The sequence below is a fragment of the Anas acuta genome, chromosome 1, assembly GCF_963932015.1.
Source record: "Anas acuta chromosome 1, bAnaAcu1.1, whole genome shotgun sequence".
Taxonomy (NCBI): Eukaryota; Metazoa; Chordata; class Aves; order Anseriformes; family Anatidae; genus Anas; species Anas acuta.
Window position 1 is genome coordinate 143,772,380 of NC_088979.1, and position 27,086 is coordinate 143,799,465.

General features: G+C 39.3%; 1 protein-coding gene across 1 annotated transcript in view; it reads right to left on the reverse strand.

The window, feature by feature from the left end:
- MTPN (myotrophin) overlaps positions 1-22,948 on the reverse strand; it is a 42,839-nt gene extending 19,891 nt beyond the window's left edge. The window contains exon 1 of the mRNA XM_068662653.1: positions 22,573-22,948. Coding sequence (XP_068518754.1) covers positions 22,573-22,644 — 72 coding nt within the window. The 5' untranslated portion in view covers positions 22,645-22,948. The remainder of the gene's footprint in view (positions 1-22,572) is intronic.
- Positions 22,949-27,086: the final 4,138 nt, after the last annotated feature.

The following is a 27,086-nucleotide window of genomic DNA, read 5'->3' on the forward strand; positions in this document are numbered from 1 at the left end:
TCTGTAATAAACAAAGCCAAATATCCTTTTTTTTTTCTCATGTTTGTGAAAAGCCACCATACTGTGAAAAGCCCACTGGATATTATTAAGCTTCATTTGGCCTTCCCCATCCCTAGTCTAAGACATATAGAAGTAGGAAAGAAAAACAAAACAAATCAATCCACTTCACACACAAGGATCAAATCCTGTAACAAGTAGTTTTAAATTTAGTAGTGCTAAATGCAGTTTATAACGTCAAAAATTGCAGGACTCTTCTTAGGTAATTTATTTCTGGCTTTTAGATCACCTGCTTATACTGCATTCCCAGCTAATAGAATGTGAACATCAGAAAGCACACAATTGATACAGAGCAACAGTTTCTGAAGTGGGGCGCACATGCCTGGAGGGGTGTGCAAGATAATCTAATGGGGGGGGGGAGGACATTTTTTGCACCATAACTGAGGTGTAAAAACTGTTTATTTCATCCTTATCGCATCCTTTAATTTCTATTTTGGGTCTTACATGCATAATATATTAGCACAGTAGTACATGTATATAACTTATAAATAAAAAAGTAGTACATTTATATAACTTATAATCTCTTAGTGGTGTTTGTTCAATTTTATTTATTTATTTTTTTCCACTGATGGGGTGCATAATCAAAACACTGTGGATACAACTGGTCTAGAGTTCTATCCATACACATGGAAACAATAAGTGAACTCTTTCAGGAGGTGATTAAACCATTCCAATGAAAGTTTTACAGGCTAAATAAAAAAAACCCTTAACCTTACCCCCCAAGAATTATTAGGATTAAAGACCAACTGTTAGAAAACTCAAAAATATCATTATAGTTCCACTTTCGCAGAGAAAGTGCCTTTAGGCATGGAAATGATGGCTTTTAACAGAATTTCAATTAAAGATATAAAGCTTCCACCTTAATGTACACCAGCTGGCATTTATGTGCTTAAATAGGTCTGCACATGTAAGTTTCATATAAGATCACCAATAAAATGGGAACATCAAAAGACTGCTTGAACCCTCATGATTCAAACTGGCAGTAGGCTGCTGCCAAAGACAGCAGTCACCACAGCTGCAACAATAAGCTTTTTACTTGGCTAGACAGTGATGTGGAACATATCTAACATCCTAGATAATGTTGTCAAAGATCATCTAAACAAGATGCTGTTCTCCTTTAAACTTCAAACATACAGCCCTGTGAGTATTGATTTTTGTCTTCAGTCGATGAGCACTCCACATTGAATTTTCTTCTTCTTCCATTTGAAATATCCTGGTTAGTAAGCCAGGTAGAGATGTTGACTTGTAGGGAGATGGGTTCTCAGTTTCAGAGAGGTCAGCCATGACAGACCATATTTTGCACAGCTAACACGTTTTATCTATACAGTATTGTCTACAAATTGCACAAATGGGTACTAGAAAATTCAAATATTCATAACTGCAAAGAAATTATGTATTGTAGCTATAGCAACAAGCTCCAAATCCCAATTCACATCTTCATAGGGTATGAAGAAAGTTGGAGTGTAAGGTCAAGACTTGGGTCTCCTCTCTAAGGCAGCTCTGGTGAAGACATGGCTAATTATGTCAACAGAATGAGATGAAGAGCTCAGCCAAGCCCTGCTAACAGGCCAAGACTGGAAATAGCACAGAAAGTAATCTCTTATGTATGTTAGCCAAAAAGCATCCCAACAGCTCTCGCAGAAAGCTTTATAAGATTATTTTTGTCATCTTCTGGACTCTAACACAGCAGAAACAAGATTAATAGTTATAAGGGTACTTTGAAGGACACAAATCAAAATGAAAAAGAGCCATAGTGACTTCAAAATAAAATATACCTTCCCTCAAAGGCCACACTGCTCCTGAAGGAAAATTATTTCCACTTTCTGTAGTGGACCTACAAATTCACTGACAATTGTGCAAATGCTTGTGCAAATTTGGGGAAAGGAATGTGCCCTTGCAAAGGGAAACAATCACTTCTTTTAATAACTTCCCAGAATACATTGAGTTCACTTAGTCAGACGTTTGAGATTAAGTCTGGCGTAAGCCACATCAATAATGTTTTTCTTTGCTGATCAAAGACCTAAGGCACCAACTACTTACTAACATTAAAAACTGGTTCAACACATGAAACATGAGAACCAGCAGTTAACAGGTATCTACTTTAATCCCTTCTACTAAAATCTGATTACAGGTTAAGAAAAGCCTCTCTGTGAATCTCCAGTTACTACACAAGACAGAATAAGAGATGTTTACAACACAGTCATCTTACGTCCTACTTAGAAAACTCACATACACTTATAACTACAGAGTATTCATTTAGAAAGACTAAGTAACAACTTTAATTGAAATCTATCTACCAACATTCAATAAAATACAGGAAAATAAAAATTCAAAGCTCAGTTCTTAACACTTAAAAAGTCTTCTCTGCTTTTGAAATAGCTTACAGTAGGGTTCATCATGAAAGCAAGTATCACGTTAACTTCCTGTAGTGGTGGAATCAAATCCTCAAAGATCTGTTCAAACTAATTTATTGAGTACTGTCCAAATTACTCTTGAACTTAGTTCTCCCACTAACCTCTATCAAAGGACTCAGGAAACATGCTTAATGCAAAATCTCAGTTTAGTGCAAGATACTGAATGACAGTCTTAGATGTCAGAAGTAACAGAATAGAATCACAGGAAAAGTAAGGTCAGCAGCAATCATAGGAGATCATTTAGTACAACCTTCCTGCTCCAAGCAGAACTATCCTTTAAGTTTAATCAGATTGCTTGGGGCCTGGTTCACTTCAATGCTGAAAAACAAAAGCACTCGAGACTTTTACACCACCTTTTCCAGTGCTTAACCACTGCTGCTGTGAAGGATCTTCTCCCTTGTGTCCAATCAATTTCTTTTGTGACCACTGCATCCTGTCCCATAGCTGAGCACCTCTGAGCCAAGTTCCATCTTCTTTATATCCCTGCCATTTAATACTAGAAAGCTGATATTAATCCATTTTCTAACATCCCTTAAAGCTAAAGAAATGCTGTCCTCATATCATAAAATCCAACCCCCCCTTCAACACCAATACATGGCTCTTCTCTGTCCTCACTCCAGTTTGTGTCTCTTGCAAAGAACACCATGCTGAACACACTACTCCAGATGTGGGCTCAGAGGTGTTGACAAGAAGGAAACAACTGCTTCTGTCAAACTTGCTGGACTCTTCTCTCAAACACACTGGACTTGTTACTCAGTACAGTGTGCAGGTGGCCTTCAACAATGAAAGGGCACACTGCAAACTTAGTGCATGCAGCCTGTGTTCTTCCTGGGAAGCTGTTTCTGAGTGAATTAATCCTAAACTTGCACTAGCACATGAAAGTTATTCCATTCCTAGAGAATGGCTCTGTATTTCTCTTTGCTAAAATCTGAGGCTTTGTCAACATGTTCCTCTAACTTCTTGAGGTTGCCTTTGAACAGCATCTGTACTTCCCATGTTATCAGCCAATTCCCCCTCAGTCTGGTGTCATCTGCTGACCCAAGTGGCGTTTCATTCCATCATTTCAGTCATTGATGAAAATACCACATAGCATCAGACTCCGGACCAACTCGCAAAAAGTACAGCAGCCCTTGAACCAGAGTGACAGAACCATTTAGGTTGAAATGAACTCAGGTCCCTGTCTAGATTCCTGCTTAAAGTAGGGTCCACACTGAATTAAAACCAGGCTGCCAAACCTCTGTCTAGTTAGGCCTTAAAATCCATAGGATATTGGTTGAAACCCCTGTTCCAGTGCTTAATTATCTATAGTGAAAGTTTTGTATTTTATACAAATGAAACCTCCCCTATGTCCATCAAGAATGACGAAAAAAAATCAGAAAAATTACAGAAAGCAATCAGGTTGGTCAGGCATGTTTTGGCCTTGTTAATCTGTACTGGCTGCTCCTAACCACTATAATGGGTCTGAAAAAGCCATCCAGGAGGATGTGCTACACAGACTTACCAAGGACTGAAGTGAGGTTGACCAGCCTTCCTTTCTTGCCCTTTTGGGAAATAAGTATGACATGCTTTTTTTTTTTTTTTGCATGGGAACATGCAAAATGCATCATTCCTTGCCATGACTGACAGGTCACGGTTGAAAGATGACAAAAAGGCCTCAATGATGTCAGTGCTTCTGGTCGCACACCACCAGTCAGTCACACGGATTTGTAGATGCCCAGTTTAAGTGATCCCTAACTCTAACCAAAACAGAGAAGACTGCTTCTAACCCAGACTCCAAGCTAGGTATAGGAGCCCACAAGGCCTGACAGCAGAGCTTACTTATAAAGAAAGAGGCAAGAACTGCATGGAATATCTAAGCTTTTTTCTTATTTCCCCCATCCCCCCCCCCATATCATATCATAACTAGGTCATCTGCAAGCCAGGACATTCCTTGTTCCATCTTTTCTTGCCACTATACATGTACTTACACAAAAGCCCTGGCTGCCTTATGCCCTTTTCCACTTTAACTACAGCGAAGCTTTGGCTTTTCTAGTTCCATTCCTGCATACCCTGGGAAAGCTTCTGCATTATTCTTGGGTTTCAACACCCATACTTCTACTTTTCATACTCTTTGTATTTAAGACTTCAGAGATGAGTACACTGTACAACCACACTGCTCTCCTATCATACCTGCTGAATGTTTCAGAATAACCTGCAAGGGTCTGCACCTTAGCAGCTGCCTTGAATAAGTTCTGCTAAGTTTCTTTATGCTTTTGCAGTCCAAGTGATAATAATGACTTAAATTTCACTGCCTGCCTCTAATGAATATTATGGCACTAGCTCATTGAAACAACAAATGAGCAAGTTTAGTCATAAATTATATTCTAATGCTCGTTATTTTCCAGGCAAATTATTTAACCACAAACTGACGCTACCCTCTAGAACAGCCCTTACATTTTCTGTAGGCTCTGATACACAGACTGCATTCCCACACCTCCCTTGATCTAGCTCTGCCCACTAACTCCCTCCTGTCCCAGTTCCTGTCAGCTTCAAAAGCATCAATACCTAAGGCCAGCTCAGCTAGAACAAATTTATCTAGTGCCACTCAAGCAACCCTACAGCATACTCCAAATGCTTCAACCACAGGCTTACTTTGCAGTGGCACTCCAGCTGAGGCTGAACCAGCTATTCATGTGGGCATTGTGGTTTGCCAGTAATTTTGCTCTAGAACATTACTGCCATGCTCTTAATATCTCAGCTCATCAATTAGTTTAGCACTCATTTCTTCTTGTGTAACAGTTACAGTACCACTACTCGTTGTCACAGTTTGATGCTTTCCACTCCTGCATCAAAATTAGTAGCTGAAGAATGAATCCAGTGTAGCAACTAATCAATCTTAGAATTAACTTTATCATTTCATCTTTCCAAATGAATCTGTTTCTTTATCTGATTCACCACTTGGCACTTGAACACAACAGAAATAAGTCGCTTGGATTTACACTGCAGTTCTTTTACGGGAATAGAAACTGAAACTGGTGACCTCATTAAATCCTGTTGCATAGGTTAACTGGATTAGTAGAGCAGTATCTGCAATTCTGATGGCATTAAAATGCTCTTTCAGATTTAGAAACAACTCCATATCCCCATCTGTACTTACCCTACCGTGCAGAAATAACTGTCTCCCCACTTCACGCATTCCCTTCCTTGAAATTTTAATGAAGAAAACCTGATTCCACGCACTCAGATGTCCTTTAAATACAGGAAAGCACCCTACAGGTACTGCACTACTGAGTAATGCCAGACTCGATTATCCTTGTAAAAGATGGACTATACAAGCCATTTCATTACCCCAATCTCTTTGCATACAAAGGATGGCCATACTTAAGAGTGTTAGATAACTGACGTTTTATATAAAGCAATAACTTCAAAGAGAAGTTTAAATCCTCTAGACGAAATTTAGAAAAAAATCTTATTGAATATTGCAAACACTACTTTCAAGCACGTGATATTTTTCTATCTTTCCCACAGGCCTTTGTTCCATTGACTAGATTTATTTTTTTTTAATTTCAAACATTTCAAAAACAATCTCACTGTACATATCTGTAGCAAAACATATTTAGATTTCAATTTATGAAAAACAGCATCTCAAGCTTTGAATATTTATTGAATATTTATTTTCTCCAGGTGTAGGAACAACAGGCAAATACTAAAAGAGAACAGAAAAATGCGGCTATTTTACATTTTTGTTCCCTTGCCACATCGTTGTGTGTGACATTATTGGAAGGATCACATGTAACATTCCTTTATGCAATGTTAGTGAGATTTTGCAATTTCAAGTGCATAGTGTCAACAAACAAAATCATCCAGAAATTTTATGCAGGAAAAAAAATAAATTGAAAACTGGAGAGTTTTCATACAGCATCTGCTTTTTATGTTCTTCATGATATGTCTTTAAAGAAAACTCCTATTAGGTAACTAAATAAGCTCTAACACTCCCAATAAAAGTGATGGAGGTGACCTCTAACTGAAAGGTAAAATCCTTCTTATTTTGTGATATTTTGAATCCAGAAATCCTCTTCTAAATAAGAATACCATGGTCAGGTGTCCCAATTTCACTTACACTTTGTAAAATGGAACTAACAGAACTAAACTGTAATTTATGCTCTTGAATACAATCTGAAGACACATTTCACATCAAAAGAAGTTACGCTGGTATCCAACGAGTGAAGTGTCTTTCCTTACAACCAGAAGTCACACCTAACCCATTGCCTGAAAGACTAAGTTTTATGCTTTTAGGTAGAATATAGATAACATAAGCTTTAAAACCACGTAATAGTGACACAGTCCTCAATCTTCTGAAGGGAAAATAAGTTTCTACAAACCAAACCTTGGAAAAAAACATTAGCCATATTTTCAGAGTTTAGCTGACAGTCTTGCTTTCTCACAATGAGGTAACTCCTGTGTATTCATCTTCCTCCACTACTCTCCTTCCTTTTCCTCAAAGTTTGAATAACGGGGTGTAAACTGACTCATTCCCCAGTATGACTTTTCCCCCCCCCCAAATTCATTTATATAGGAAAAGGCTTTTTTGAAAAAATATCCCCACATTACTCTGAAGATAAAAAATACATTTAGCTATCTTTGTAATTCTATTTAGAACATAACTGTATTTTAAGAATTTAAGCCAAAGTTCACTGCCTAACCTGTATTTCAGTTGTATGTTCATAGTATTTTCAAATGTTTACTGCTGTTATTTTTCAGCTGTGACTGATTTAATCCAAAAGTTTCCTCTCCAGCAACACAGATGTCAACCCCTTGATTAAAGGTCTTCAAGGACAAGGCAAAGTATAAGGCAAATACAACTCCAAAAAAATTCTTTTTTTTTTCTTCAATCATCCTACAAGTTCTGAAGTCACTATGAGTTCAAAAACATCATTAAGTGAAGCAAAAGCTTTTGTCCTTATTCTACATGCTTTACCCTTAAAAACATAAGATGCTATACTAACCCACAGGTCATAAATACTTGAGGTAGTGAGAGGAAACTCAAACACCACGCTTCCTGAGACATGACTAATAATCTAAAAATATAAGGACAGTTCAATATTACACGCTTGTGAGTTTACTAACTCATTGAATCACAGACTATTTAAGGCCGAAATAGAACTCAGGGAGTTATCTAATCCAACATCTTCTCAAAATCGGTCCAATAGGATCAGGTTGCTCAGGACACTGCCCAGCTGAGACCCATGCATCTCCCTGAGGATAGAGAATTCCACAAGCTCTCTACACAGCCCTTTCCAGGGCTTGATCATCTTCATATTGAACTATTTTTCCCCTTATACCTAACAGGAATTTTTCACATCTCAGCTGAACTGTTATCTCTCACACTTTGTGTGCACCTCTACTCAACCTTCTCTGTCCCTTGCTACAAAAAGACAAACTTCCCCCAAACGCTTGCCTCTGAACACATTCTAGTATTTTATTGCTAGGCTTTCGGCCCCACTAAGCTGTAGGTCCACATCTTCCTTTTGTTATCAATATACTACTAGTGCCCTTCAAACTCCTTGACAGTTTCAACTACAGCTGAACTTCAGTTTTCATACCTCCACCCCCTGCACATTTGTGCAATGTTTCTGCATTCCTTCCAGTAGACCATTTCATTTTCACCTTCTATGTAACTCTTATCTGTTACAGATTCCTCCAACTATCTGACCACTGAGGTGTTTGCTGTTTCTAAGTAACAGCCCTGGAAAGGGCTCTCTCAACTCAATGTTTCTCATGCTGTCACCAGTTGGTCTCAGAATGCAAAGAAAGGCTCCTGAAGCATGTTAACCTTCTGTACTTGTGCAGGCTGCAGTATTGCCTCATCTATACTCAAACACCACCAAAAACAGAAGTCTCATCTTGTTTGACTGGAATAAAGTTTTATAGCTCTTCTCTAATGACTTCCTCCAGCTTTCAGTTGCTTAAGCACAGAACGCAAGCCTCAAATACCCTGGTTTTCAATTAACTTCCTCTAAAGATTCAAAACTAAAACTCAACACTGAATTCAAACAAAGAGGATTCACTTTTACCATTTACCAGCATAAAATCTGAGGTTTATCACTGAAAACTCAAGAGCTACTACCTCAGTTTCCTCACTACTGAAGCATTCCTGGGGCTTACATACAGAAAGCCCTGATTCCTCACGTAACCACATGGAGAAAGCTCTTCTTTCAGGCTCCCTCATGAGGGAGGCCTTCCATTTTGTAACCCTTGTTCTCACCTAATGACTGCCACTGAGCTGATTCACATGCTGCTAACCTCAACTCAAAGCTGCATTTGCAGACATCTATTGTTCCAAAATGCATATTTCTATAATGCTGTCAGGCTTCTTTGCCTTTTTTTTTTTTTTCTTTTACAGAATACCAGATCTCACCAGATCAAGTACAGAGCTCACTACACTATATAAAATATTCACCTGGTCTGTGTTGTAGGCCTTCAGTTCAGCGACCCTACAACATTCAAGTTTTTGCAAGTAGCACTGCAGTTCAACTGAATGTTTTCCTCTTACAGAATAGTCTAAAACAGCAGTTTTCATTCCTGCCACGATATAAACCGATTTGGCCAAAATCCACAAGCACTTTCAGAGGTCCTTGGAGATCACCAATAGAAATACCCTTAAAATGAATTCAATAACTTAGGACTAATGACTTTTTCCCAAAGCCTTATTTCTAGTTTTCAAGTGTTATAATTAAAATGACTTCCTGCCTCAAAACACTTTGAAGCAGCAGGGACAACAAATTAGTCTCTTCTCCTGAGCTGTTTATACCATTTTCTCTAGAGATTTTGTCATAGTAACTGGAATGGAGTACGAGGCTGAAGCAGTTTCTGCTGGGTAAAGCAGAGAGGTTGCATATCTGCATCTGTTACTGAAACTCTGTTCAGAATTGCTACAGCAAGCATATCCTCACATCAGCTGTCCTAATAGAAGCCTGAAGCTAACTGAATCACTAGTCTAGCACTTCAGACAAGAACTATTTCGTAAGCTGCTCTGTATTTCATCACAATCATACCCTAATGCAGTTTCCACAAGCTTGTCAACTGTTATTAGAAAGAAAAATAAAACAACCAGCTCATAACACAAGTCAGTGCAGAATATTGCTTAAACTTTTATACATTTATTCCATAAGAGAAAATCTTGACATACAATGACTTTGGGATTGTAGAACTAAGAACTGGGCAGAGCAGACAAAAAGATATGAAGTCCCCATATTCACTCAGACTTGTGTTCAAAAACTACATAGCAAACAGCTTATCAAAAGAGAAGGCCTAAAGAGGAACTAGTTTCCTATATTCTACTCAACAAAATTACCAAGTCTCAAGTTTTCTTGTCTCTATCTTCTGGTTCACAAGGAAAAATAACCTTGTTGCTCCGGCCAATATTTAGCCTAAGAGTAGAAATAGTGAATATTTAAGTAACGGATAATTCAAAGTTTGAGAAAAAGGGAAGGGGTAAAAAACAGTAAGTGTTGTGATTTGTTTATGATTTTAAAGCAGACTTCTTCAGTTAAAAACCAATATTAAGTTCCTGCCAAGGCTAAGGAATCAACTCATTGGAACTGCAAGTAGGCAGTTTACCATGGCAACTGCAACAATTTTGTGTAGGATCCAAATTTTCATTAACATGTTCATATCTTCAGAAATTACCTATTTTCAGTCCACTAAATAAATTAATGTAATCTTGTCTCATTCAGCCTGCAACAGGAAGACTTCTGCTTCTGCTCAGTGGTTAAGCAAATGCTGATCATTCCAGTAGTTTTCCAGTTGTGGTCGCAGTGGTCCACACACAACTGTGGTCAGACAGAAGCAAGTGACCTAGACTTATTGTGTGGGATACTGGCTTCCACTCAGAGAATTTAAGATCTAGAAGCTTGTTGTTGTTTTGTTTAAAGACTGGAAGCAGATGCATTAGCTAAGCCTTTCTACTGGTAATCTTCGTGTTCATGATAGGAGATTTTAAAATGCCTTTTTGCTACTGCTGTATTTTTCATTTCTCTGCTTCAAAATGTCATAACCTGGAACAACAAGTAATTCTCTCCCAGCTGCTGTTTTACTTCCCTGTTCACTTTGGGGAATATCTAGGACAAACCGTCTTTACCTCCATCTTTTGCATCTTACCAACATAAACAGCAAAAGCGTCTCCACAAAAACCCATAGAAAATTATCAAAAAGTGAAATTCTGTTAATAGGTATTCAGAAGTGGACTTTTTAAATACAGAAAGTTAAATCTGTGGAAGAAACTGCAGACATCAGTAGCAAGTGAAGTTTTCATTGCTGCTCTGGATCTAACCCAGTCTTTTTTTTCCCTATTAGTTTTCCTTACAACATCCATCTGTGCTCCAGTATTTAACAAGCTGAAAACTGCAACTCAAAGAATTTCAGCATAACGTTCCCTATAAAAGTCACTGGTTTATCAAGAGAGGTAGCTGCTCTCCTGTAGACATTTTGCAGCAAGTGCTACGACCAGAGCAAACAAATGTAGATGTCCAAATGTTTAGAACAGGTATCTACTTTATCACTGATGTATGTAGTTCTGATTTAATAGATGCCTCAGCTGCTGATGGCACGACCAATACTTGGTCCACACAAGTTAAGAAAATGAATTCTGAACATGATGCTGGACTTGGCCTATCTTTATATGGTATTTAAAATACTCAGTGACGCTTTTATAAGCACTCTTCCATTTATTTTTGATTAAGGCAACAAAAAGGTTGTATACTAATCTACTTTTCAGGTTTTGTTAGTGGTAAACAAATATCTAGCTTATCCACTTTATTCAAATGCAATCTGGAGCTCTTTCTCTCAGTCAAAATGACAAGTCCAGAAACAAACTGCACTACTGAGCCATCTGTATTTGTTGTTTTATCAGCATTTTTAAAGACAAACAAACCTGATAAAAGAGTTGTTCTGCAGAACAAAAATGAACCTACTGTTTTCTAGTAAGAGCTTCTAGAAATGTGCTACAATCCCAGCCTTGTAGATGTGTATCAGCTATTTGCATTGTTGAAAGTAGTTGCTCTCCCCTCAATCCTTAACTGTTTACGACTTGAGTTAAAAACAGTGGAAACTACTCAATATTTGCATTAGTAAGCAAGATGAAACAAGAATATAAGGGAAAGTTTTGCATACTCTCTTAGCTTTTATGAATTCCTATTAAAACTTTTTGTCCAAAAGTACTTGTCTTTTAGTTAGGTAACAGCTCTGGGTAATGGCAGCAACTAATCCTGACAGAACAAGCTGCTGCAGACAGAGGTATTATTGCTCCTAACAAAAGATTTGGTGCAGAGGTCTACAGGATGCCAACCATAGAAAAGAACTATGAACTACGAATGACTAAGTCTTTTTCTTTGCTTAGAAAAATTGTTAGAATTTGGAATTAAAATTAAAGTGCTTTAGTTACAGAACCAGGGCTTTTCTATCAGACCTGATTTGGAATACAGAGAACACAACTCAAAATAAAAACATTTAACAATCTGTAAGGTATTACAACCAAAACTTATCACCGTATGCCTTCACTTGGCATAAAACCAGTGTCTGCTCTGAAAAGATGTGTTAATTATGCATCCATGGAATACAGTGCAGTGTCCATTTTCACAGGCAATGCTGAGCTGGCCTTAAAAAAAAATATTTTTTTTCCCCTCCAGAAGTGATTGGCCGGAGTCCATATTTTAACACTGCTGCACTTTGATCTGATTTGGAAGATTTACCATTTCAATGGTGTATCAAGAAGAAAAATATTCCAGCTCACATGGGTGCCAGGGTGATTGCTAAACAGAAGACAGGAACCACATTTGAATCAGAAAGCAGGTAATTCACTACTATACTATCAGATTGACAAAGGATGACATTATCAAATCAGAACAATCTCCTACAAAATACCCATTTACGTAGTTTCACATGACTTTAACTCAAGCTTAATACATCAGATCATCTAGTCATGGTATTCTGAAAGCAAGCTTGGACAGATAAAAAACAGCATAACATGCTTCACCTCCTTTCCTGATACCACAAAGTTAAAATATAAAACCATTTAGAGATTCAATAAGAGCATTCAAGAAGTTTCCATCATTAGACCATTGCTCTAGAAGTTAACCAGGTCATGAAAGTCTAAAAGCAATTATCCAATTTCCACTTAGTTTCTACCCCTGAATTAAACCATTTTCAGTTGTTGTACGAGCACCAACATCAGCATCTGTATTTAAGTTTTTGATGATGTTGTCCAAAGAATGCAAAGGAAATTACCGTTTTCCTTCTAGAACAGTAGGGGTGGCCAGCTACTGAGTTTCAGGTTCCACTGATGCCAGCTTAGTATTTTGATTTCTGTCTGATCTAAAACCTACTATCAATAATTTAAGAAAAAAGAACATGACAACAATCCTGAGTTCTCAAAGTTAAGGTCATACTCCACCATGAAGATATGACAGGCTAAGTGGGAAAACAAGTACATCTTCCAGAATTAATTGCTGTAGTTTAAAAGGTACCAAATTTAATCTTTATAATTTGGGCTAGACATCAAATGCATGACTTCCTTCTCCAGAATATAAAGAAAGGATATGTCCAAAGCAAGATCAAATGTTCTGTCAAACCCAAAGCAACAAAGTTTAGCTTAGCTTATTTACAAGTATTTGTATCTCATTAGCAGAGAAAAATAATGCCTACATGTTGAGTTTACATTGCCTTCATACAGAAATGTATAAAAATACATAAAATATAAAAAGCAGTATTAATAATAGAGTTTCAAAAGCTCTGATAATTAACACTGACTTTTGGTTAAATAATTCATGAAATGAAATCATGAAAAAACACAATGCAATGGAAGTAAAAATTTGATCAGAAAAGCTATTTTTAAGTGCATGAAATAAATGCTGAACCATAAATCCATGAAATACATACTATGCAGCATGAAAACGTGTATAACATTCACAGAATGCCTTTGTAAACCACTTATACTTGGGGTATTAAACTTTATGGCAATGTTTTTTTTTTTTTTTTTTATTAAAATATACCAATAGAGATATTACACTTGTTAAAGAAACCTTTGATCTTTTTCATGAATTAGGTTTCCTAAAATAAAAACCTTGACCGTAAGTGTATATACTGTTTGTTGAGCTGCTATGCCCAAGGTAAATTTAGCTAACATAAATAATGCTTTACTACAGGTCAAATCTAAATTTTTTTTTTTTTTGTAAGCCATGATAACAGCTCTTCCTTACCGAAAGAGATAGGTAATACTATTGAAGGTATTGAAAAGTTAAGAATCCAAGGAAGCGATAATCCCAAGCCTTACTTGAATATGAAGGATCCTGCAAAATTCTTTATACAGGGTGTGCTCAAACAGAAATGCAGATCTCACTTCACAGGAAGGAACTCTCCTGGCCCACGCCCCCTCCCCTTCCTTTTTTTTTTTTTTTTTGGTAAATAGGACTTGAAACTTCCTCCTCCTAATTACATTACCTGAATTGAGTATTGGAAGTGCTTTTGAACAAATACCTTTTTTAAACACTTGCTGCCTACAGTATTACAGTATTTATATTCATAGCATTGTTAAGAAATCCGTTTAGAAGAGAGATGCTGATGATAACTGTTCTATAGACAGCTCTTTCTCTTTTGTCTCAAATGGCCTTCTAGCTCAACTTTCCTCCCTGAAGCTAATCACTAATTTATAGGCCACAAGTGTGTTAAAAAGAATCTTCATAAATTACTGGAGTTTGAGCAAACAAAGTATCAGTCATTCAACAATAATTATAAAGACTTTATCTCAGCTCATAAGAAACTTTGAGCACACGATTCTGTTTTATATACTGACTCTGTAATTAGATACACATCTGAATATTCTTTGAACTTCATCTGGAAGTATGACAGGCAAATCTCCAGAAAACCTTTCTACTGATGTTTTGGTCTGTTCAGCTTATTAGCCACTGCATGCAATTACTCTATTTGATTTTCAAAGTGTAGCTGGAGGCTAAGTAAAATGATTTCACCATTTCCCTTTTGGCCTGTAACCACTAAAAGCTGCAGCAAATGTATATAAGCAAAGACAAAAAGCTAGACTGTACTATAATTCTTGTTGCAGCTACAAAAATACTTTACTCAGAGAAATGCAATGACCCGTGTTGTACTATACATCTGCATCAAACTATAAAACACTAATAAAAGAACACAAAGACCATAAAAGCAGCCAAAGCGTCAAAAAGTACTAAAATCCAAGTCCCATGAACTAATTTAAAGTCACATTCAAGTGCATATACATTATAATAGTGAATTTACAATATAATGTTTCTCTTTCCCCTTCTGCTCTACCTCATCAGGAGGTCAGCTGCTTTCAGAACAAACTTTTTTTTAAGGAAAAAAATCCAACAAGAAAACACAAGTACCTTCCAATCTAACCAACAATTGAACAAGAACAGTACCTTGTTCAACAGGACTCATTAATACTGATTACTTTCCAAGTCAGAGAGCTACAGACCTTCACTGCATGGAACAGCACCCCAGAATAATCCCCTAAACACTGAAAGGAAACCATTGTTTCCCTCTCCTCTCTGCCGTATGATTGCAGAATTTACCATTGGTGGCTGCAATCAACACAGGCTTTAGCATCGGCTTCAGCCACTACTAGCATCTCAAGCATGCAATAATTGCAAACTCTTCAATACGAGCTGTGCTAATTTGTACCTGCCCATCCTCACAAGCTAAGGGAGAAAAAAAATTAGTTAAAACTGCTGAAGCAGCAGTTTGAAGAAAAACAATCATTATATAACTAGCTGATCACTTATTGGCACTTAATTCCAGTTAACACTTTTGTCTTAGTAACAGATCTTCATATCCAAGCAACAACTACTTCTTTCCACAGAAAGGTGGTGGCAGGTAAAAATAATGTCCCAGATAAAGTTCTTGCTAGGAGAATAAGATAAGTTAAGAACAACTTAATATAAACCTTCAACTTTGGAAGTGTGCAGATTAGGCAAAAGTAACTTCGTTCACACTTCTGTCTGGGCACATATCCAGAAGCTGAAACGAGCATAATATTAAAAAACATAAATGTTAAGAACACAGGGACACATACAGAAATAAATATGCGACTTAAGCAATATAATTTGATACATCCCCCCGCTTTCTGTATCTTTCCTCCACTTTCTCTTCTGACTTTTATATGCATCTTTAGAGACTTTTAGTCTCATAAGAATTCTTGTACTTGCAAAGCCTGTATTTATGAGTCCAGTATGTTCTCCTTAAACTTGGGTAGATTATTTGACCTTCATGTCCCGATTCCTTACCTATGCTTTTTGACACTACTACAAGCTCTACTCATTCAGTATTTTTACTCATGAGCCTTGCATGACTCACCCATTCCATGGTATCCAAGTCAACATTCAAGTGCCTAACCTTCACAGCTAACACAACTTTCCACCCATTCTTCCAAATGCAGACATAATACAGACCACTGCAAAACTCTTCTCTTTGGTTTTAAGAAAGCTTAGCTCATCTTCCATATGCCCTCCTGTTGCAGTCAACAACTAACAAAATCAGAGTACAAAACCTAGGCTTGAAAAACATGGATTTAAAGGGAAAAAAAAAAGAATAGAGGAGGGAAAAATGGGCTTAGAATGAGGAAGGATAAGAAGAAATACAGTGGTACCAGAAGTAAATATTTTCTGAACACCACCGAATTCTCTGGTTGTTATTCATAACATATTCCTAATTTATAGTGTTGTAGTTAGTGATATATGTGCTAGAGACTACCTCAGACAAAAGATATTTTATCCACAGCAGAGGCAATTTTCTTTCATTTGTGGAATTGAATATATTAAAAATTTCCAGCAGCAAACATTTAAATTCAATGCTTTATTAAAAACTGGTCTTGATGTCTTTTTTTTTTTTTCAAAGAGCAATTAGATACAGGATGAGCACATCAACATAATAATAGCCCACACAAACAAATGAGAAAGAGCTGAATTTTTTAATTTGTGCAGGGAAAAAACACTCTTACATAGGTCACGTACTTTGGCAATCTCTTAAAGTGACCAAGAGCTTCAGGGTGCAGAACCCAGCTGATTGAACAGAACAATCACAGGCCCTGACATCAATGATACCGCTATAATTAGCTGTTCCAGACATGTTAAGGTTCTTAAAGTCTCCATTTATATTTCAGGTGAAAATTGCTTCAGAATCAGTTATACCCATATCTTCATGAAATGGACAGATCAGAGAATTCTGGGACATCCATCCTGTCAGTGAGTCATACATTCCACTACAATGCCAAGTTTATATTTTAATAGACCCTATTTTCCCCTGGAAAATATTATTCTTGGCTGATTCACTCTCTGTTAAGTCAGTATGACTTTCCTGATACTTGTCCTATTTTTCCTTTTAATGTTATCTTAATTGGTAAGATTCAGTGGGGACAACACATTCAACTTCAAAAACATCCCTTTTGCTAAACTTCAGATATCTTAATGCTAGTTCTCCAGAACTGTTTCCTACACATGAACAGTAAGTGCTGACCAGTTGGACTCAATGATCCTTATGGGTCCCTTCCAACTTGAGATATTCTACGATTCTGACCTGTAGCCCAAAAGAATTAAGAACTAGACATTCAAAAATTGACCAGTTTGAAAATCAGTTTGCAACCAAAGCCCACTGCATACGTTCCTAAACAGATGCTCTTTGTACCAGGTGAGTTTGTTACTCCTTGATGTTCCTATACAAGTACTTAAAGAACCAATGCATGAACCAATAATATTTGTGACATGTCACATGTCTTCAGACTCTTTTGAATCCCACTGGGGATGCTAATCAGCCACCTTGGGACGGTGTTTTCATTGACCTCATACATCTCACTGTACTCACTACCAAAAAGTAGCAGCCACGCTATGTATTTCAGAAAATTGTTCTAGTATATTCATGGCAATTTAGTTAAGAACTATCACGAACATGCAGCCTGCTAACAGCCTCTCTTCTATACCATTCAGTAGTGCATGATGGTCTTGTTTCACAATTGAAAGATTTAGATTATTATATTCAAATTGACAAAGCAAACTGAACACCGAATTTCAGTTTTGTTTTACTGCTTAGTTATACTATCTTAAGTGATCACACTCCAGCATACTCAAAAGTAATCATGAGAAAACGAACAGAAGGCCTAGCATACTCCACAGAGACAAACCCACACAGTGCAAGTATTAGCACAACACTGGGGAGCTACATCACAGAAGCATCTGAACAGCTCTACAGGGGATAGCCCCAGACCAGCAGCTTCAGGTCAGTGCTAGTCCTGATGTGTTCTTGCCCAACTATCGCAGAGCATTTACACTTCACTCTAAAACAGCAAGACTTTGAAGCCAAGCAACTGTTTCCATACTAGATACAAACTGGCTGTCAATATAGCCATAATAATGAACTACACTTTAGTATTCTCTACACATTCAACTAACGTAGATTTCAGTGCATTAGCAATAGGGTTAAACAAACTGAAGTAATCCACCCATATGTAGTGGCTATTTAAGTGTTTGTTTTCATTTAGTTTGCTCCTGAAGGAGTAGAAATATCAATTGACATTCAAAAGAATAGAAGCTAGTCATCAAAAGTTAAAAAAAAACTATTTCTCCCTGCTAATCATTTTTCTCCCAGACATATTTAAGTCTCTTCTCTTACCCCTCCACAACACTCAGACTTTAAATATACCTCTGACTGCTGTCCTTTTTACAAAAGAGTATTTCTAATTTCTGAACTATGTTTTTTTGCTTTAGTGTTTCCAGTTAATTTTGCAGCAGTCAACTTCTCTCCATTTCTCACAAAATATCCAATCAAACATCTTTATATCCCAAAGTGCAAGAATTTTTATAGCATAACAACTTTGTGAAGGATGTATAGGTGGTTGCTCTGTTTTCCAACCATTTGAATTATTGAGGGTCTCCTAGCTTTTTTTTTTTTTCTCTCTTTTCTTTAAGAAGTTAAAGTGAAGACTCCCCATCAGAAATGCCCACTAGGCCAGCATAGCACAGCATGTGTTTTCCAAACACATTCTACTCTCAGCCTACTACCATTTCAACCTCCCTGTACTCTTAGCAGCAAAAATCTGGTACTTCCAGTCCGGGACTGTCCTATCTTCTTATAGTATTAGGTTAGTTGATTGGTCAAATTCATCTGTAAGCAGTGCTATGTTTAAGAAGCAACAATGTAGGGGATTACAGCAGCTCGTGAATTGAGGAATTCTCAGTTAAGCCATGGAAAGTGAAATTACTCCAGGAAAACAACATTTATTGTAGCCTCTTTCTTCTAAATACAAGTTTATCTTGAGAAAATTCTACTTAGTCTGAGAAGTCTTATTGCTAATTGGAAAACTTACAGGTACATGTTAAAAGAGGAGTCTTTTTAAGCAATTATATAACTTACTTCATTTTAATGGGGAAGGAGAATGAAGAAAGGGAAAAGCGCAAATACCACTCACGATAAAAAGTTCTGCAGGCTTAATATAGACTGCTCTTCTTCTAACCAGTACTTTTTTACCCTCTGTTCCCTCCCCTGAGGGAATCAAATTTCTCTAATCTGCGTGGGTCCTCCTCACCCATTTGAGTGCACATTTGATTCATCTGTTCATATGAAAGCTTCTGCTTTCTTGTGGAATTTTAAAAATTTGAGTGGATGTATGTGGGAAGAGCGCAGAATTCCTTCAATTCTAGCCCTACAAAGATACTTCTGAAGGCAACATATGCTGGCTATATTCAAAAGGAAGACATCAAAGAAAGCAAACAGTAAAAAATACTTTTTAATCTAGTCATCATAAACATAGATGACATTATACTTATCAGCTAGCATAACACACTAACTGCTGTACTTCAGTAGAAATTAACATTTACCATAAAAAGTTAACATGATTACAAGTTTAGAAACGATGAGACTAATATTTCCTACATAAAAGAATGAAGTCTCACAGAACTCTTAAAACTATACAAATCATCTTTCATATTTTTATCAAGTAGAAGCAAGCTGTCTTCCAAAACACACAGATAGGAACCACTAAGAACTTCTTTGCAAAGTTACAAGGAAATATTATGTGGCATTTGCCTGTTTCATCGTCGTCCATGAGAACTACTGTTTGTGAGAACATGTTCTTTCTGAAGAAAATATCCTTAAGAGAACACAAGATCTCTTCACACAGAAAAAAAAAAAAAAAAAACAACACATAAAATGAAAATGGAGACTCTTCCTTTTGCCTCTGTACCCTTTGCTTGTCTAAGAACCATTGAAGTCGCAGAAAATTTCTCTAGAGAACAAACCATGCCACTGAAAATAAAGGTTTTCACATCGTATCTTGAGTTTCACTTATGTCTGAATCTGAATGATTACGGTTTTCTCCATACCTACTAATCATACCTGAGATGAAATAAAAGAAATGCTAATAATTCCAAATACAAAACCTTTGTAGCTTAAAACACACAAGTGAAGAAAATACATGATTATTAAGAGTTCAACCCTCAAAACCTCACTGATGACGCCCTTTTATACTATTATTTTTAAATCACAAGCGGTCATTTGGTTACCACTTCAAGACCTACCACTCAGATACTGAACAAAATCAAAGGTCAAAAAACTTTATGATGTAATTGGCAGCAAAACCACACAATTATAAGCTGTTTTGTATCCATTCAAGTAATGGGAAAATAACACTAGAACAAGAACTTAAAAAAAAAAAAAAGCTGGAAGTCAAAAGGTCCAGGAAAACAGATAGGAAAGTTAGAAATTTAGGAAGGTGAAGACTGTAAGATGTAAGACTGCCTCCCACATTGCTGGGAGAGGAAATTCTACCACTACAAAGCTTATAATTCTAGCAAAATTCCAAAACATTAAATCATACTTAAAACAGGAAAGCAGCAGGAAGAAACTACATAACTGCTAAGCAAGACACTCAAAAAGAGAACACACAGAATGGAGAAGATATTTTTCTGAGAACTGTAGCTATCAAAGCATGATTTGACCTCACATAGTTCATTAATTTAGGAACTAAGGTGAAATAACTGACGCTTTTCTTACAGTCAGAAGGCTTCTAGAGTTTTCCTGCACTCCCTTAACTCCCTTTTGTCACCCTTGCACTCTTTTCCTCCCTACAGGATCTCCCTTTACTTCATTCAGTTTCATTAAAAAAAAAAAAAATACCTTTGGAAACAACTGCCCTGTGAAACTTATGAGAAATTGACCAAAAAAAGATTAACAAACCATTAGCAAGGAATAAGGTCAGCCAAAATTTGCTCTTTAAGTTTCCACAGGAAATCACACTAAAGGTTTACCTGTCCACCATCTGTCAGGAAAACATAGCGCCTGAAAAATAAAACATTATATTTCTTGGTTTACTGGAAAGTAGGATGCTTAACAGCTGAGGAAAAAGGACTTATTTGCAAGTGAGGGAAAAGAATGAATGAGATTTGACCACAAAGAAATTCCCATAGTTTATTCACCTTCTACATTAGAAACCATTCCAAAATGTAAGTTTCAAGGACTGTAGGCGTTTTTTATTGTAATCGTCTAACCTTAAACCAAATTTCTCTTTTAAAGGTTTCTAACTTATTAGCACAGGCAGAAGATGCCCTTTATCTTCACTACATCATCCACCACCCTGGCTCAAACAACTTTCCATATTTGACTTCATACTGAAGTAGATGAAGAGTGATCCATTTGCTGTATCAGCTGCAGAGCCATTTGGGAAGGGTCAGAACGTTCAAACAAACCGTCTTACTAACTAGTATTGCAACAACCTTGTGGATATAAACTGACTCAAGATGACTACTGCCAGACTCTTTGTGTGAGCAACAAACACAGAAGAATCCATTACCAACGAGCATGAAGCAATTTCTCTAGGTATGCATATATGTAATTCCTGTAAGAGCTGTAGCAGGAATCCAAATCTCCTACTGAAACATTTTGGAGGCCTTCAAAGCTGAGAGGAAATAAGAACACGTCAATGTAGCATTCAACTTTATTACAAAGAAAGAGCTACGTGATCATTAACAAGTGGCTGAAGCAGGATAATAATATTACTCCTCATTACTACCTCTAGCACTTTGCAGATAGAGCAGAGCATGTGAGCACACAGCCACTTTGATGCAAAGTCCAGGAGCTTAGCTGAAATTGTCAGAGAAGACTATCCAAGCTAAGCTGTTGGACTTTGCACTAAAGCAGCTGGAAGTACTTGTACATGTTTCTTTCTGCCAAGAGTGCTACAAGTTTGGGTAACTTTCAACCAAAGCTGACAAGTGGAGTAGGAAGAACTTCAGTCATCAGAAGGTATGTCAGCATGCATCGAGTTCCCAAAGACAACCATTTGTGTGTTCAGAGATCTAAATAATTACAGCTAAATTACATGTAAACCAAAGAGCCTGTGAACATCTGCTCTGATGTAAGCTTGTAGACAAAATATTCCTGAACACTACAGACTGACTGAAGCAGAATTTTGTCTTTAGATAGAAGCTCTTTTCCCCCAGAACTCACTAACAACTGCAAGCAATCGAGGATGGAATCCAGACTCCAAATATGAGGATGTGTGTGAAGATTATTTCAGCCATTACACAGGTGTCTGCTGTTCCTGTAGCACTTGCCCTAGCTAGATATCAAAACACTTGACAGAAGGTTAATGAATTAAGCCCCAACACACCTGGCAGCTTAGCATCACCCTATTAAGGACAAGCCCTGAGGCACGCAGAGGATAACCAAGCCGAGGCCACACATATGCATAGCCACATGAGCTCAGCGAGGCAGGACCGAGGCACTGCCTGTCAAGTCCCGACGCTGCCCGTACTCGCAGCAAGCCCCCCGGGGAGCAGGCCCAGGGGTCGGCGGGGGGCGCAGGGCTGCGGGTGCGGAAAGGAGGAAGCAGAGACACGGAGCGGGCCGCCGGCAGGGGGAGGGGAAGCCCGGCCTCGATGCCCGGCCCCGCAGGAAATCCGCGTAGAGACCGAGCTCCGCACGGGCTGCGGCCGCCGCCCGCCACAGCCGGACCCCCGGGCGGCCGCGGGGAGGCCCCTGAAGGCTCCCAGCGCACCCCTTCCTCCGCCCCTCAGCAGCCCGCCGCCGGCCCGGGCCTCCCTACCTTGGCCACGTAGTCCTTCACCTCATCCAGGTCCCCGTTTTTGAGGGCCCACATGAACTCTTTGTCGGACATCGCGGCCGCCGGGCAGGGAAGAGACGCGGGCGAGGCGGCGAGGGGCCGGCAGCGCCTCCAGGCAGCAACGAGGGCGGCGGCGGCGGCGGGCGGGAGCCCCTCCCCCGGGCGGGCGGGGCTGGGCTGGGCTGGGCCGGGCAGGGCCGGGGCCCGGTGGCGGTTGGGGCGGTTGGGGCCGTTGGCGGATGGGGCCCGGCGGCGGTTGGGCCAGCAGCAGCCGCCCGGCCGGAGGGAGGCAGGGAGCGAGCAGCGGGTTACTGGCGCGCGGCGCTTCCGCTTCCGGTTTGCAGCCGAGCCCCCCCGGTCCCCTGCCCACCGCTCCGCGACACCCACGCGGGAGTGCGGGGGGGGGGGGAGGGAGGCGCGGGGCGCATGCGCAGCACCCCGCCCCCCCTCGGGCCCGGAGATACCGGGCAGGGGGACGGGATGAGGGCGGAAGCGGCACTGCGCGTGCGCACTGCATCCCCGAAGCCTCGCCCCGCCCTCGGCGGCCCTGTGGTTGCCATGGTAACGGGGCCTGCGCCGCGCCCCAGCCGCCGCGGGCCTTGGGGCGAGAAATGGAGGCGCGGGCAGCGCTGCGCTTACCGCACCCAACGCCCGCGGCACTGCTGAGCCCTGGGGCTCGTGTCCTGGGCTCCTCCATCCCTGCTGCCCGAGGAGCAGCGTGTCTGAGTGTCTGTGCTCACCCAACCGAGCGTCTCAATACCTCTTCTTCAGTGCCCCGGGCACTGAAACATGCTGTGAATAATTACCATAATACTTCCAAAACATGAGCGGCGAGACATAAAAGGAAGTGTGTGATAATTAATTAGTAGGCTGGCACTTGGTGGTTGCATCTGGGTTGTTTTTTTGAAACCGCATGTTTTGCGTATGGAGCGTGCGGCCTGTTATGTGAGTCAGGCTTGACTGTTAACAGGCAGCCGCTCTTTCTAAACCCCGCTGGCAAGCATCAGCCCAAACACCCTTGCAGCTAGAGCTGGGATGAGTGTACCCAGTCTGGCAACAGTATGCAAAAGCACAACAGTGTTTGAAGGTAGTAATGGTGTCACTAATGGCAAAGAGGAGGCACTCCATGGCCAAAGGAAATTTATGAGCTTGCTATAAAGCTCATGATGTTTCTGTGTTTTCTTTATACTTCTGAACACTGAAATGTTAAATATGTGGGGATCTGCCAGAGGGTAGGAAGACCCTGCAGAGGAATTGATCCAATGGGATGAGGTTCAACATGGCTAAGTGCTGGATCCCGCACTTTGGCCACAACAATCTCATGCAGCGCCACAGGTTTGGGGCAGAGTGGCTAGAAAGCTGTCCAGAGGAACAGGATCGGGGGGTAGGCGATCCTCTCTCTCTACTCAGCCATGGTGAGGCCACACCTGGAGTATTGTGTCCAGTTCTGGGCTCCTCAGTACAGGAGGGACATAGAACTACTTGAGTGAATCCAGAGGAGGGCTATGAAGATGATTAGAGGACTGGAGCAGCTGTTGTACAAGGACAGGCTGAGAGAACAGGGCGTGTTTAGCCTGGAGAAGAGAAAACTGAGGGGAGACCTCATCAATGTGTATAACTATCCGAGGGGAGGGTGTCAAGAGGATGGAGCCAGTCTCTCTTCAGTTGTGCCCAGTAAGAGGACAAGATGCAACGGGCACAAACTGAAGCACAGGAAGTTCCATCTGGGAGGTTCCATACGGGAGACAATTTCTTTACTGTGAGGGTGACAAAGCACTGGAATAGGTTGCCCAGAGAGGTTGTGGAAATATTCAAAACCCACCTGAATGCCATTCTACGCAATGTGCTCTAGGTGATCCTGCTTGGCAGGGGGGTTGGTCCAAGTGACCTTCTGAGGTCCCTTCCAACCTCAACTGTTCTGTGATTCTGTGTTGGTTGTTACTCACCTGAACATGAGCCAGCATTGTGCCCAGTTGGCCAAGAAGGCCAGATGATCTTGAAGGTCTTTTCTAACTTTAATGATTCTATGATTCTATGATCTGCAGAGTTTGAATAGGGATTAAATGGTATTTAAATGAAATAGCTAGGATATTATTTGCAAGGAAATAAAAATCTATACTCTTTCAAGTCAGAATCCTTATTGATTTCACATATAAATTGAGATGCTTTGAAATATATATGGTTTTGTCGATGTTCCTTCTCCTAATGCAATAAAAGAAAAATTCTCTGAGAGACACAAATTGTCAAGTGTTATTGCATTGCTTTGTAAGTGCTCCCAGTATACGTGTAAAATTTTTCAATGCTTAATTTTCAGTCGGCAAAAATGGTAAGGAGGTTTGGATTTTTTAAATAAAAGTTAAATCCAATATCTTCCTTATTTAGGCAGACTAAATAGTTAATGCATCTGGTGAAACATTTTTTATATTCTGGTTACTTACTTAAATATTTGAATATGCATCAAGGAGCCAATTTGTGACCACCTTTTTTCTTTTAAATGTTACCAGACACTTCAGTTGCCATATTTGTACTACCTAAATCCAGTCTTTCAATTTGCCTATGTTTTCCCTACTCCTACCTTATCACTAAAGCAGAAAAGCTTTCACACTTACCTCTTTCTCTACAGGCCCTGTTACGTAAAGTGCATGGTTTACTCAGACTTTTCTCCCCTTCTATCTGATACATGTCTTTACTAGATGCCTACTCACTGGTTAGCTTCAGGCCCAAATTATGAATGCTTTTTATCTGATTAGTGACTAATACCAGATCTCTCAGTCATGCATCCAGGAATAAAAAAACATACCTCATACCATTTTCTAGCTATGCTATCATATGTACCTTAAAAGCTGTATGGACTGTGTTAGCCCTCATTAATTTTCTTTTACATTTTTCAGGTTTAATTCCAACTCCTAGAAGCCTGTATGCATGTAAGAACTTTGTTTTTTTAGACATATTAATCATAAAAAAATGAGAGAAATACATTCAATACACATTTAGCACAGGAATTTCTTAAACATATACATTTTTCTCCTGAAATCACTGAAAAGTTACATTTGAAAATAAATGTAGCTAAACATATAAAGTCTGTGAGACTTGGGTTTGACTGGAAGTCTTAAAATATGAATTGCTTAAACTAGTAATTTTAAACTTCTCGCTGTTTTCTTTGTCCTCCTTGTAATCAGTAGTGGAATCACTTTGCATTTGTAGAACTACTCTTCATACTGTATTGAACCATACGAGGCAAAGCTCTAAGTGGGTTGTAAGTTCACCATCCAGAGAATTAGTTCATTGCCAAGAGAGTCATGATTGTTAGCCATAGAATTTATGCTGGCTTCTTGGATATAAGCCTTCACTTGGTGACACTCCTTCTTCAAAACAGTATTTTCAGTCTTACTAAAATAAGTGTCAATACAATGTGCAAGTCATGCTCCTGAGGTTATACTATACTGAGGAACATTAAATAAAATAGCATTTGTAATTAAGTAAAGATATAATCCAAATGTATTACAAAAACAAACATTCTTTCCAGTCAGCAGCTTTGTATGTTTGCTATGAATGTGTGCTTCAACAGACGTAAAGATGATTATTTATTTTATATTCTGCATCCTACCAAAAGCTCAAGAAGAAGCACAAGATGCTTCATCCCATCATTTGAATGGCTGGAGTAGACAGGAAGTTAAGGTGTAGGAAAAGTGCTAGATCATTGAACTAGAAACTATGCATTCTCTAGCTCAGTTATTCCTGTTGAGATGAAATTAATATCTCTGCTCTCACTTACAAGTTAAGGCTTGATTGGAAACATACATTTCCAACCTCTTCTCAGTGGTTTGTGGGAATAGGGCAAGGGGCAATGGCTGCAAGTTAGAGCACAGGAAGTTCCGCACTGACATGCGAAAGAACTTCTTCACGGTGAGGGTGACAGAGCACTGGAACAGGCTGCCCAGGGAGGTTGTGGGCTCTCCTTCTCTGGAGATATTCAAGGCCCGCCTGGATGCCTACCTGGGCAGCCTGCTCTCAGGAGCCTGCTTTGGGAGGGGGGTTGGACCCAATGATCTCCTGAGGTCCCTTCCAACCCCTACAATTCTGTGATTCTGTGACATTCCCTGTCTGAGTCTTCCATAATTCAAATGCTGTTATTTAATTCCTCTCTCCTATCTTTCCGTTCGAAGTCATCATTAGGAAGAGCATCCGCAGTGCATGTGGCATGCAGACATTTTCCAGTCTTTTACTCTCTGTGGCTAAGAACCTAGAGAGCTGGTCTGTTCTGGAAAACGATCCAATTGATGTTAGAACAGTTGCTTCTACTTCCTTTTGAGAGACCAAATACCAGTTCAATCGGAGATTTCCCCTTTTAAGAAGAATACAAAAAAGACAACTGGAACGGCAAAAGTTTTATTGTGCAAACAGACTAAGTCCAGAGCAATCAATCTATGACCTAACTAAGTGGAACTGGGAACGTTTTCTTATTCTAACAGATGAACTCCAGCACTACCAACCTA